The following is a 13,636-nucleotide window of genomic DNA, read 5'->3' as shown; positions in this document are numbered from 1 at the left end:
TTTCTTAATTTAAGTTATGACAGTGTTAAATTGTGTTGTTTTTAATGATCTCTAATAAAAAAAATCGATTATGTTCCCTTTAAAAAAATCCAAACACTTTAAAATGTAAGAAACTGAGTTGTACTGTGTATATTATAGATTATGTTATTGCAGATTTTCAGATACTGCTAAACCACTGGGAGTTGAGATTAGAAAGAGTTTTATGTATTTTGTTGCTAGCAAAATGAATTTTTTATCAGGAGTATAATTCATTTTCACTATGGATATGTGCTTTGGGAATGGCATGATCCTCTCAACTCCCTATGAAATCAGTGTAAATTGCATGAGTGTTAAGGGCTCAATTTCAGCATCTATCAGGACCAGAACCAAAAACTCCACCATAGAAACTCCTAGGGCTCAACCCTGCTCTCATTGAAATGAATGGTAGTTTTGCTTTTTCACTTCTCAGAGATAAGCAAGCATGAGGTCCTTACACTTGCATCCCGTTTTCCTTAAGGATAGGTAACAGCTGGTATTCCTTGGCTTTGTATGCACTGATATCTCCCAGTTTGTACTCTGCCCTAGTTTACAAAGTCTCTTTTTTAGTGTATAGAAATTATGTTACTGTTTCTTGGTTTCATTTCAGGAAGTCTACATGCTATCTATTGAAAGCCTTGCTGAGATAACAGCTCGTTGTATCGAACAGCTTCATAAAGTAGCAGAGTTAATTCTTCATGGGCAAGAAGTGGAAAAGACAGCCCAGGACCAAGCAAAAGTTATGACAAAGTGAATATATATATATATATATTTTTTGTCATCAGTATGAGCTTGCTTAACATTCGCACAGTTTTATTGAGTCCAGAGCTTTTGCAGACACCATAACACACCATGGATCAACAAACAGGACTGACTTTAGCGTTTCTATTTTCAAAGGCAATCAAATCACAGACTGCCTGTGATTTGCTGACATGCATATCAGATATATTTTTACAAAAAACACAACAGATGCACCGCGCACGGGGAGGGACAGCTCAGTGGTTTGAGCAGAGGCCTGCTAAACCCATGGTTGTGAGTTCAATCCTTGAGGGAGCCGTTTAAGGATTTGGAGATTGGTCCTGCTTTGAGCAGGGGGTTGGACTAGATGATCTCTTGAGGTCTCTTCCAACCCTAATAATCTATGATTCTATAAATTGATGACTTTTTGTTGCTATATTAGAGATTAAATGTGCACACTCATTTTAGGTGCACTTTTTACCAGCACAACCCAAAGATAGTATACCAACATGCACAGAATTCACTTTTGCACTCCACAATAGGGTCTCATCATTCATACTCTGCCAAAAGGACACAAAAATCTATTTCTAAGCAATTATGCCATATTCATCACCAACGCACTGCCAAGCCACAGGCAGGGCTGGCTCCGGCATTTTTGCCACCTCGAGCAGCAAAAAAAACAAACAAAAAAAACCCACGATCAGCAGCAATTCAGCGGCAGGTATTTCCGTCCGAGAGGGACTGAGAGACCCGCTGCCGAATTGCTGCCGAAGAGCTGGACGTGGCGCCCCTTTGCATTGGCCGCCCCAAGCACCTGCTTGCTGTGCTGATGCCTGGAGCCGGACCTGCCCAGAGGTGTGGGCACCTAACTTCAAGAATCCCAGGTTCAAAACTGGGGCCTGAGGATCCAATCCAAAACCCACTGAAGACAATACAAAAACTCCCACTGACTTCAGTGGTGTTTGGATTAACCCCTAAACACATGACCCCTACAAGGTGGTGAACATTCTGATCCTGATCTAGCAATGTACTTATACACATACTTAATTTTAAGCATGTGAATAATCCCATTAAAGTCAATGCGGGCACTTTTATTTAAAATTCAGTACTTAAATTGTCTGCTGGATTAGAGCCAGAATGTTCTGCTCCTTGCAGGATTGAGCCCCAGCTGAGGTACAGTTATATAACAAGTCAGTGACAGAGCTGGGACTAGATCAGGATCTCCTCATTCACAACCCTGTGCTTTAACCACTAGACAATGTTTCTTCTATTAATACAATCCACTGCTTTGGAGAGAAAAAAAACTCATTACATTCTTTCTAGCTGGGAGCAGGAGTATTTATTTCCAGTGGTATTTTTAGTCATTGGGTTGGTATAACCTTAAGTAAAGCAATAATTAGACTAAAAGTCTAGTATTTTTACAAAAAACCAAAACCCTGCCATATCAAAAGAGACCAGTGTTTGATCTACTCTGGTATCCTGTCTCCAGCTGTAACCAGTGCTGGATTTTTTCAAATCCAAAGCATAAAGCCTCCTTCATGATTCTACTTACCAGTAGAGCAAATCCCAGGACACTTTAAGATAAAATTTAATTGATTAGAAACAAGATTGTCGGCAGAACTTTGAGTTCTGAGATGAGGCAGAAGTATATTTTTAACATTTGTCTCTTTTCTTTTTTATAACCAGTTTAACAAGTGCCATGTGCAATGAAGTATTGTCTTTATCTAAGAAGTTTTCTGATTCGTTAACTGCCACTGGGGTAAGATATGAGAGCATTTCCTTTTTATTGTTCGTTTATTTTTATAAACATAACCTCTTTAAGAGAGATTCTCATCCCCTGTGAAAACTGGCTTTATGTGCAAGACTAGAAATAGGGCAGGCTAGAGTCCTCTCCAACCCCAGCCAGATCCAGAACACAGAGCACCCTTTCTGCAGATCCACCACTGTTGCTAGATCCTGTGATATGCCCTGCCTTCCTTAGGCTGGTTTTGTAGCAACTGGATCCACAGAGTTCCTGGATCTACTAGGTATCCCTCTGCCATTCCCCCAGCCCACTCCCACTGAATGGCCCACACACATCCAAGAACTGCAGCAGCTCCTTACCCAGCCCCTTCTTCTATATGCATCTGTATTTAAAAAAACAAAAACACCCACATACAACATTGGGAGCATTATCACGGGCAGTATGTTAACAGAGGGGTTTATCCCATAGTGACTGATAAATCCCCTGGTGTTTGTAGTGAGCAGATTGAAAGGCTAGAGAATCTATTCTTTTTTTTTTCTGTTTAAACAAAATCACACTCTCACTATAGCAAGTAAACAAACTTCTATTTAGTGCTCTGGCTGGAAACATTTACACTTTGTTCCTGAAAAATGTACAGAGGATATTACTAGTGTAACATAGCTTGTGTGACCTGAAATGGGGGAGGAGTGAATACCTTTATGGGAGTCAGGGGAGCAGAGGTGATAAACTCAACCACAAAATATTTTTGAACTTACCTGACAATCAAGTGATCTGGCATGGTCCAAATGGAAAAAAGTTGCTCTTTCGAAATAGTTTTGTGAAGCCATGTCTGGTAGGGATTATCCAGGGAGCATGAATTCTTATCAAAGACATGGAAGTTTCCCCAGGCCTGTTAGAATTTTAAGAGGCTCCTGCGAGCTACTTCAGGGCATCACTGGATATTTTTTTTCAAAGTTATTTAAAAACTAACATAATTTATTGGATTGCTTTTATTTTGAATAATTTACATTGCTTCCAGTTATTTCAGATGAATCTGCCTATTTCTGCATTTTCTAAGCATGTTTTAGCATATAAATGTATGCACTCAGAAAAAATTAGCCATGAAATATTGATCAGACCCAACTCAGGATATTCAGAGCTAAGGATTTCACAGCAACTTTATTTCTGCCCCTTGGTGCATAGGCATTCAGGAGGGTTTTGCATTACAGGAACACAGATTTCAGGCCCTAATTGTCACTGGGCACTGAGAAGTTGGGCACAAGGAGCTCTCCGACTCCCAGTATGCTCCACACAGGGGACAGCCTCAGGCCCTGTGCTTGGTGCAGCAGAACCACTGCCCTATCCATATGTGCCTTCAGGGGCACACGTTGTGCCAGCGGGGAAAGAGATGATGCTGGCTCCCACCAGCACTAAGGAAAGCAGGAAGCATCATCCAACAGGACTGTATAGGCTGAGTGGATGGGAGCTCAGCAAAAAATGGTGTCACAGGGAGTCCAGTCCCTCCTTGAGCTCATCACAGAGACAGTGCATCTTTACATTGCTCCCATCGCAGGATGTACAGAATTACATCCTATTACATGCGTCTAACATGATAATTATAATGTGCACAGTGTTAACCACCAATCAAATTTTCCAAATATTTGGCTAACTCACATACCCAGCTGGGTTGATTCTGGACAAAAGCTAACTTTCTGGGAATGCCACAGGCCTCTGCAATAGTTGTTTAGAATGAAAGAGCTCTATCATCAGAATACCAGCAGTGCTATATAATACAGGCATATAGTCATTATAATGTAATTGTGGCCTTTTTCCTAAAAGTCAGCAATTATTCAGAACTAGGAAGTATCTCCTTTGTTTATCGCTCTAGATTTCTTTCTTCCTGCTTGCACTTACCATTGATTTTTACAATCAATAGTGTTTAATTGACACTACTTTCTTTATGTTTAAGAGGTTTATTGATAATCAGCTAAACAAGGGGATATGGAATAGATTTTCTAGTTCCGGACAATAAAGATACTGTTCTGCTATTTCTCTTTCTACCCTCCTTCCCTCCCCCTTCCCCCTCCCCAACTTTCTTTTGTTCTTCCATCTCCCTCCAAACTGCCTCCACTTCTCTCCTTCCTGTTCTTTTAAAGATACTATTTACCTCTCCATAAACACATTTCAGTGCTTAAACTGCTTACAAGGTGTGAGGATATTTGTCCTGTTTCTTTAACTCTGTAACAGAAACCAAACAGAACCGGGGCCTGCGAAAGTTCTAAGCAGAAGCTCTACAGTGAATTGAAAAAATACTGTTTTATTTGTTCTAATAAAGTTCCCTGTTCAGTTTCAGATGAAAGCAATTATTTCTGCAAGTCTCTGCCAACATTATGTTGGCAGAGAGAGAAGAGGCTCTGACTACATCTACCATTTAAAAAAATGCTCTCCACTGGCCAGTCCTAAATTCTTACAGATGGCCTCAAATTCTGTGGTATTTGACATAGCCAAAGAATCAGATAAAACAATGAGCTCATCTTGTACACTGTGATACCGTACCAGGCAAATAGAGAAGTATAGACAGATGAGTGTTAAATGTTATCAAAAGTAGTATGCCATAGTATTAAAATTATCTTGAACATGTGTATTTCCTTGAAAACCTTATTTTCATCAAACAGAATCAAGCTGAGCCAAGGCTTTCTCAAAATTCATACAGCCGAAACTGATCCATTACTAAGCAAATATATTACTGTTAAATATCTGTGTTTAGCCCTGGCATTACATCTTGTCAATATTTGTCTTTCTACAGAGCAACAAGAAGGCAGAGCTCCTCAACCCAATGGTCAATAGTGTGCTATTAGAGGTAAGCTTTCAATTTCTTCACAATAGGAAAAACTTTGATAAACTCATTTTGAAATGAAGCACACACATTTATGTCCCTATAAAGAACCATAAAAATGTAATGGTAATGGCATTGTAATTCTGTACCATCTCATAAACAACTCCATTTTGGGTTCAGAAGTCATCCACAAATGCTGGACCAGAGCAGTAATACTAAATTTTGTCAGGATTCCTAAGAACACTCTGACAGAAATGAAATGCTTTTCTTACTGTGTGTTGTAATGTATTGACTAAGCTGGGTGAACAATTCACAATGTGCAATTTATTCAGTAAGTTTAGCCTTTTTTCCTGCTCAGATATTGCCTATGAATAGACTGTGGTTATTAATCTATTCATTATTTCTGATTGTGCACATAAAACATTTGTCAAACAAATAATTTCAGGTTATGGTTAGCTTGAACAGTTTACTGTGATTGTTCCTTCCAGGATTCAATATTCACAGTTTGAGCTGCAAGGATACTCAAGTATAGTAGTGGTGTTCTTCCCTCATTGGTTGATCTAATCTTCAAACACTACAATGATCTAAAACAAGTTTTATTTTATGATTAAATTAATCTTGCCCATGATCCCACACACATACAACCACACTAAATTGCACTTGTACAAATATTCACAAGTGCATAAAAATAAGAGCAATTTTGGTCAAACCAAAAGTCTGTTGAAGTCAAAATGTTCATGAATATTTTTTCTCATTCTTCACCCAGTTCTAGTTTTGACCAAGAAAGGCTTAGTAAGTTTTAGAAAGTCCCTGCTTTTTACTCAGTTTTACACTCAGGTTGACTGAGACAGAAGGAATTCAAAAGACCATAATATCAACAGACAGTGATTGGCTCATATAGGATTAAAGTTTATTATATCTGTGGCACCCATTCTTTTGCTCTGCCAACTAGCCACATATTCTCTTTAAACATAAAAATCTATACCGTACAGAATGCGCATTGTTACTATGTAGCTTTAACCTAACATTGGGGACCCATTTACAAAAAAGGAAAAAAGAGCTATTATCTGAATAGTCAATAGCAAATAGACCAGTGGTTCTCAAACTTTTGTACTGGTGACCCCTTTCACACAGCAAGCCTCTGAGTGTGACCCCCCCCTTATGAATTAATAACTTTCTTTTAGTGCATTTATGCTGCAATATATGAATAATTTTAAACTCACTGATTTCAGCCATGCTACATCCTCATGCAGCAGGTCTGAAATTAGTGGGGGAAGTTGATTCTGCTCCTGACTGCATGCAGGTATATTCCACCTACATTACGCACACAACTCTCTCTAGAAGGTGATGCACAGTCAAAGAGGGGACAACATACCTCTGTATATAATGATGCTTGCATGCTATAAACTTTTTACCAAAAAAAAAAGAGTTATTATCTGAACATGTACTTGAACTTTCAGAAAGCCTTAGATAAGGTTGTTTATCTCTTAAGCAGACAGGTAAATAGCAGTGTCCTCCAAGGATGTGTACTGAGACCTTAGTGGTTCAACATCTTCATTAATGATCTGGAAAGGGGAATGAACAGTGTGATGGCAAAATTTGCAGATGGTAACTATCTTAATTTTGTAAGTCCAAAGCTGACTGCAAAGAGTTACAAAGGGATCTCACAAAACTGTGTGATTTGCCAACAAGATGGCAGATGAAATTCAGTGTTGATAAGTGCAAAGTAACGCACATTGAAAAACAATCCCAAATATATGTACAAAATGATGGGGTCCAAATGAGCTGTTACCACTCAAAGATTTTGGAATCATTGTGGCTAGTTCTTGGAAAACATCCACTCAATGTATAACAGCAGTCAGAAAAGCTAACAATGTTAGGAACCATTAGGAAAAGGATAGACGATAAAACAGAAGATATAATCCCACTATATAAATCCATGGTATGCCCACACCTTGAATACTGCATGCAATTCTGGTCACCCCATCTCAAAAGAGATATAAGAATTGGAAAAGGTACAGAGAATGACAACAGAAAGATTAGGAGTATGGAACATCTTCCATAGAAGGAGAGATTAAAAGGCCTGGGACTGTTCATCTGAGAAAAGAGACAAGTAAGGGGGGACTGAAAGAGGTCTATAAAATCATGAATGTTATGCAGAAAATGAATAGGCAAGTATTATTTACCTCTTCACATATCACAAGAACTAGAGGTCACTCGATAAAATTAAATAGGCATCAGGTTTAACACAAACACAAGGAAGTACTTCTTCACCCCATGCACAGTCAAACTGTGGAACTCATTACTAGGGGATTTTGTGAAAGCCAAAAATAAAACTGGGTTCAAAATGGAATTTTATAAGTTCACAGAAGATAAATCCATCAATGGCTACTAGCCAAGATGGTCAAGGATGCAACCCTATGCTCTGGGTATCCGTAAACCTCCAGCTGCCAGAAGTTGGGACTGGAGGATAAGGGGTAGATCACTTGTAATTGCCCTCTTCTGTTCATTCACTCTGAAGCATCTGGCACTCGCTCCTGTCGGAGACAGGATAGTGGGCTAGATGGACCATTGGTCTGACTCCGTATGGCTGTTCTTGTTGTGATTTCCAGTGTACTTGGATAGAGCTTTTAAAATCTCACATGAATTTGTATCCTGATGTACCATCAACCAGACTGAGTATGAATAGAGTCACTGAGATAGATGAAAAATATGTTACTGAATCACATCTTTTCTCTCATTAGGGCTGCAACAGCACTACCTATATTCAGGATGCTTTCCAGCTATTGCTTCCAGTTCTTCAGATTTCACATATCCAGATCAATTGTTTGAAAGCACAAGAGTGAAAGTTTCCCAGCAGTTGTCATCACTGTGTGTAAAAGAAACCACAAACCTAATCTCTTTAATGTATGCAATTTGAAGAGATGGCACAAAAGACGTCTGGCCACAGAGGGGCCTTTTGAGGACACTAAAAGCCATTTTGCACAGGCAGTACTGAAAAATATTTGAGAAAAATCAAATACAAATTCTTTAACTAGATGTAGTTATTAGAATAGGTAATTTCTTTTCAAGTTATTGTATATTCTTCACATCAGTTTAAACTGATGAAGTGTTTATTGAAGTTAGTATTGACTTCAATATGAAGCAGGTAATTAATGTTGACACTTTCAATTCTAAACAGTGATGTCTGAAGGACATTTGAAAACAATGTTTTTTAAACATTTTGGTCCAGATGCACCATTTCAAAATTCCCAATTTTAATTCTCAGTTTAAAATGTTTACTTTTGAAAGTTAGTTTCTGTATTTAACCTGCATTAACTCTCAAGTTAACTTAAGCAAATGAACTCTGTTTTGAGCATTCCAACATTATTTTTTCAGTGACAGTCTGATAGTAATCCTTAGCACTCATACAATGCTTTGGTGTTCAAAGAGCTGTACAACATTAAGCAAACTTCAGCTAATGAAAATTCTGAAAAATATGCATATCAGACATTATACTGAAGTGAAATTGTCTGAGCCAGTTAGAGCACAGGCAAAACTGTACATGTGCTGACCCACAATTGTATACCTATTGTATTTATGCCAGTCCCTTATCTCTGATTGGCCGAAAGACATTATAGGTCAGAGTAGAGGGATTTGTAGAGTAATCATACTCTACAACTACACATGCATCCGATGAAGTGGGTATTCACCCACGAAAGCTCATGCTCCAATACGTCTGTTAGTCTATAAGGTGCCACAGGACTCTTTGCTGCTTTTACAGATCCAGACTAACACGGCTACCCCTCTGATACTTTACAACTACACAGTAATTTAGCAAATCCCTTCACTTTGGTTGGCAGTTGCCCTTGGAACTCCCAATCTGTGTGCCCATGACAAACGTATTGCCTCATCTTCTCATCCTTCTCCCCAATCTATCATTTCACCTAAATGTGGATTTTAAATACAGTTTTTTAAATAAAAGGGATTACTGCTAGGGAGGGATTGGAACTAAGTTTTCCTATAAGGGTCAAAGAGGAGAAGAAGGAGTTATGAGAAGATTGAGTTGGGAAAGACAAGGCAGGGAGGTCACAAGTTGAAGCATGTTGTGGGAACATGGAAGAGGAATTCTGTGCACAAAACCAACCTGAGAGGGCGGAAAGCATATTTCAGTATAACAGTAATTTAAGGGTTCTTGTGTTAAACTTGATGATATCCATATCTTGGGCTTAATAAATTCACAGTCTTCAGCCTCAGAGTTTATTTTGGCCAGGTTAAAATTATTACTTCATGGCAGTAGAAACCTTCAGTTATTTAAGTAGCCAGTTCTCTTGAATTGTCCATGTTTATTACATTTTTCTAAGCTACACTGTAATTTTTCATATTGATATAGTGATGAGCTCTATTTAAATATTGTAAAATTGTAGCTAACATCTGAATGTATTTAACCATTGAAGCAATGTGTTCACACATCATAAACATAATCAGAATAGAATACTCGGAAATGTTATAATTGTATTGGTTAGAAATGAGAAGCCATGTATCTGCCTAGGCATGGTAACTGTAGGGAGCCTAAATAAGAGATGACAGAAAGCAAGTCTGTGTCTCTGCCTTACATAATGAGGTCCATATTCTGCTGTCACCTGTGTAGTGACTATGTTTAATATTTCATCATTTAGATGGGAGATACTCATTATGTAGTTCTGTGGTTTGTTATGCACAATTTCTATTCTGCCTGTGCAGCAGAACTTGGCAAGCTAAACCTGACATTCATTATTACTTACACCATCTTGAAATAATAGCCCAATATAAAACAAAGAGGGGCACTTGGGAAAGTATAGAAAAGATACTGTAAAGTGGTAGGCAAACTTACGGGCTGGGAAGGTAGAATAAAGCTCTCAACACTAGCCCTCCTTCCTCAAGGCTTGTTTTATTTCCAAATACTAGTCCCAAAACAAAAGCAAATAAATTTGAAATATTAGGTATTAACTGCCCAAATTTTCCCCAGCATCATCCAGTTGGGAAGGGAGAGGACACCTTTTCCCGTTGATAGCCCCACCTAGCTACTACAGAGAGACCCACACTAACTTCCTAGGATCTGGGTCTCTCCTTTTTGGTCCCCTGCCCCAGAGAGAAGAAGCTTTGTACTTCGTTTCCATATACCAGGTCACAGGTTTTCTCCTAGTCATGTGCCCTGCACCTGCAGCTCCCAATTTTAAAGGGCACAAATCCACCACGGGTGCATTGGGATGTATGCATGCCTCCAAGGCCTAGTGCCCTACTCGTTATTTAAAGCAATATTTTTGTTTAATCACAATGTTGTCAAACCGGTATATCGTGCATGATTAAAATCCTGTTTTCATTTTAAAGGGAGAGTATCACAAAAAGTAAAGTGCCTTTATTTATCAGTTATTATGTCTTAGATGTTATTGACTTTAAATTAGTCTGACCATTAATTATAGTTGAGAAAAGCCTTTCAGTTCAAACCAGACTTATCAGAATTGTGCATTAGGTATAGGTAAGTGTGATATTGCTGCCAAATGAATCATTTCTAAGGAATAGTTATGGCAGTTTCATATTACCCCTATGCGGAGGTTAATCTTTTTGGATTTAAAATTGGGCAAGTGTCTCAGGTTTCCTCTGGCGTTCAGAGCAAGATACATATAGTTGAACCTGACAAGGGAACAGTGAAAATTGGTTGTCTAATAAAAATGTTCTTTTAACTAAAGGTTGAACAGAATTGTATGGAAAACCCTAGGGGATACAGTTAGGAGCTGTTGAGGGGAATTATTTGAGACAGGGGATTTCTTATTTAAGGTGGCCTTTAGAACACTGTACTACTTAAATTATGCATGTAGTGTATCAGTGCTTTGACCTTAAGTGAAAAGAATTTTTTTGAAAAAGAAAACGATATATATAATTCCTTGTAAAATCTGCACAAAGAAAATCTCAAACTACTAAATCCTAAATATTTAATTTAAAAAAATCTTGTTTATGAAAGTCACTTATACTCATGGACAAACCAATTTTTCATATTGTAGAACATGATATTTAGTTGTTGCGTAATGATTCACTTTTATGAACACTTTTAGTATCCAGAGACGAAGGCTTCAGAATAAACTAGGCTTTTACACACATTGTATAGAAAAAGTGTGTTGAGCTGGAATGTCTGCACATTTGCAAACCTGCAAATAATCCCAACTATTTCAGGTGACTGCTTCTAGCTCAACTTTAGTTTGGTTTCACACTATTTGACAGGGCATTTTTTGTATGTCTGTATCAAAAGTATTTGCATTTTTTTTCCAAAATGGAAAAAAGAAAGGTATAATTTATTTATTGCTGCTATTTGCTGTTCAATTAAATGGCTTTTCTCAGTGACTGACTCCTACACTACAGCATCCACTGCCTAACACCACTGAACAAAGGAACTGCCGCTTCTACTTTTTTGAAGTCCTTTAGATTATCCACTGATTATCTTTTTCTAAATTGTAAAACATACCTCTTTCTTTTTTACTTGTAATAAATGATTGCAGCCAGCAGCATTTCAGATGTTTTATTAACGATGCCAGTGTCATCAGCAGGTCAGGCTTCATAACAACTTCAATGAGTCTGAAAGGTAGACGAGTCCTGTTTGACACATTAGAGAACTTTTACCTTTGTCTGACTCACAGAAGCACTTTTTATCACATGAACAGTCACCCACTAGTAGTAGTATTTATTAGACATTCTATTTTTAATTCAGAATGACAGCCCTGTCTCTTCTATTGGTCTCAGAGGAATGGAAAGACTGGGTAAGGACTTTTCTGAGATCTTTTTAAAGCCATCTCAGAGCAAGGCTTAAAGAGACACTGTCAACTAATCTGACCTACTTGGAAATTGTTGCAATGTGACTGGAAAGCCCTCTGGACTTTAAACAAGTATAATTCATTTACCGAAAAATCAAATTCTGCTACTGAGAATATGAGGACTAAAATAACCACTCTTGTCATAGAACCTATGCTTTTCCATTATTTTGATACCTGACTCAGCATATCAACAATATTGCTGTAACTCATGGTTGTTGATGAGTGCGCATAAATGTGGAATTAAAATGAAAACAGTCATAATTTCAGCTGTATTCCCAAGCCAGGCAGGGAGAAAAAAAGGACCTGATCTGTGGCAAAAGGGAGATTTTTTTAAAAGTTCTGATGACAGTACCAGAAGAGACTTTTTTTTAAAGTGCTGAACATTGCTTAAAATATTGAAGAGATGACATCTAATTAGTTCCAGCAGGATCTGAGTCACAGCCTTTCTGAAGTAAAACAAAAATTAAGCATGAGCATGCAGAAGATGAGGCAAAGATCAGAACATTCAAAGAAATAAAACACAAAGGAATGAGGGCAGTTACTTTGAAAGAACTGATCAAACTTGATCTGCAATGCTCACTTCCCCCATCATATTTACCTCCAACCCTTCTCTCCAAAGTGCAGACCTGCTAAAAAATCAGCAATAGAGGAGGTGCCCCACTTTGATTGTGTCCCATTACCATCTTTGGAGAAGATTCTCTAATGGAGTTGAGCTCTATTAATTCCGGTTCTTAATTGTTTCCCCCCTACTCCCCCAGAACTTAATGAGACTATTACCTATATAACATCATAGTAAAGTGCATAAACTGTAGAAAACAAAACAAACCCCATAACAAGGGCTAATTGTAACTCTATGAATGAAAGCTGCTGCGATTGAAAAGGGAAAGCATGAGGACACTACGCACAAGTAAATGACGGGTCTTTCTCTTGTGCATGACAGGGTGGAGGTGCATTTGGCTGCAAAGTATTCATAGATTCCAAAGCCAGAAGGGACCACTCTGATCATCTAGCCTGACCTCCTGTATAACACAGGCCATAGAACTTCCCCAAAATAATTCCTAAAGCATAGCTTTTGGAAAAACATCCAACCTTGATTTTAAAATTGCCTGTGATAGAGAATCCACCACAACCCTTGGTAAATTGTTCAAATGGTTAATTACCCTCACTGTTAAAAATGTACACCTTATTTCCAATCTGAATGTGTCTAGCTTTGACTTCCAGCCATTGGAGTGTTCTATACCTTTCTCTGCTAGACAGAAGAGCCCATTATCCAATATTTGTTTCCCATGTAGGTACTTACAGACTAATCAAGTTACCCCTTCACTGCCTCTTTGTTAAGGTAAATAGATTGAGCTCCTTGAGTCTATCACTAGAAAACTGGTTTTCTAATCCTTTAACCAGTCTCATGGCTCTTCTTTAAATGCTCTCCAATTTATCAACATCCTCTTTGAATTGTTGACACCAGAACTGGACACAGTATTCCAGCCACAGCCACACCAA

The 13,636-nt window shown here is 38.2% G+C and overlaps 1 protein-coding gene across 6 annotated transcripts in view; it reads left to right on the top strand.

The window, feature by feature from the left end:
- The window catches only part of FAM114A1 (family with sequence similarity 114 member A1), a 62,536-nt gene that overhangs the window by 47,443 nt on the left and 1,457 nt on the right, over nucleotides 1–13,636 (top strand). For 3 of the 6 annotated variants that reach the window (XM_045019107.1, XM_045019106.1, XM_045019105.1), the window contains exons 12-14: nucleotides 626–765; nucleotides 2,440–2,512; nucleotides 5,283–5,336. In XM_045019107.1, the coding sequence (XP_044875042.1) occupies nucleotides 626–765; nucleotides 2,440–2,512; nucleotides 5,283–5,336 (267 nt within the window). Of the gene's footprint in view, nucleotides 1–625; nucleotides 766–2,439; nucleotides 2,513–5,282; nucleotides 5,337–8,056; nucleotides 11,827–13,636 lie in introns of those variants that run through there. The other 3 variants (XM_045019110.1, XM_045019108.1, XM_045019109.1) reach the window with 2 other exon arrangements.

The sequence above is a fragment of the Mauremys mutica genome, chromosome 5 (genome assembly GCF_020497125.1).
Source record: "Mauremys mutica isolate MM-2020 ecotype Southern chromosome 5, ASM2049712v1, whole genome shotgun sequence".
NCBI lineage: Eukaryota > Metazoa > Chordata > Testudines > Geoemydidae > Mauremys > Mauremys mutica.
This window is presented reverse-complemented; position numbering and strand designations above follow the sequence as displayed.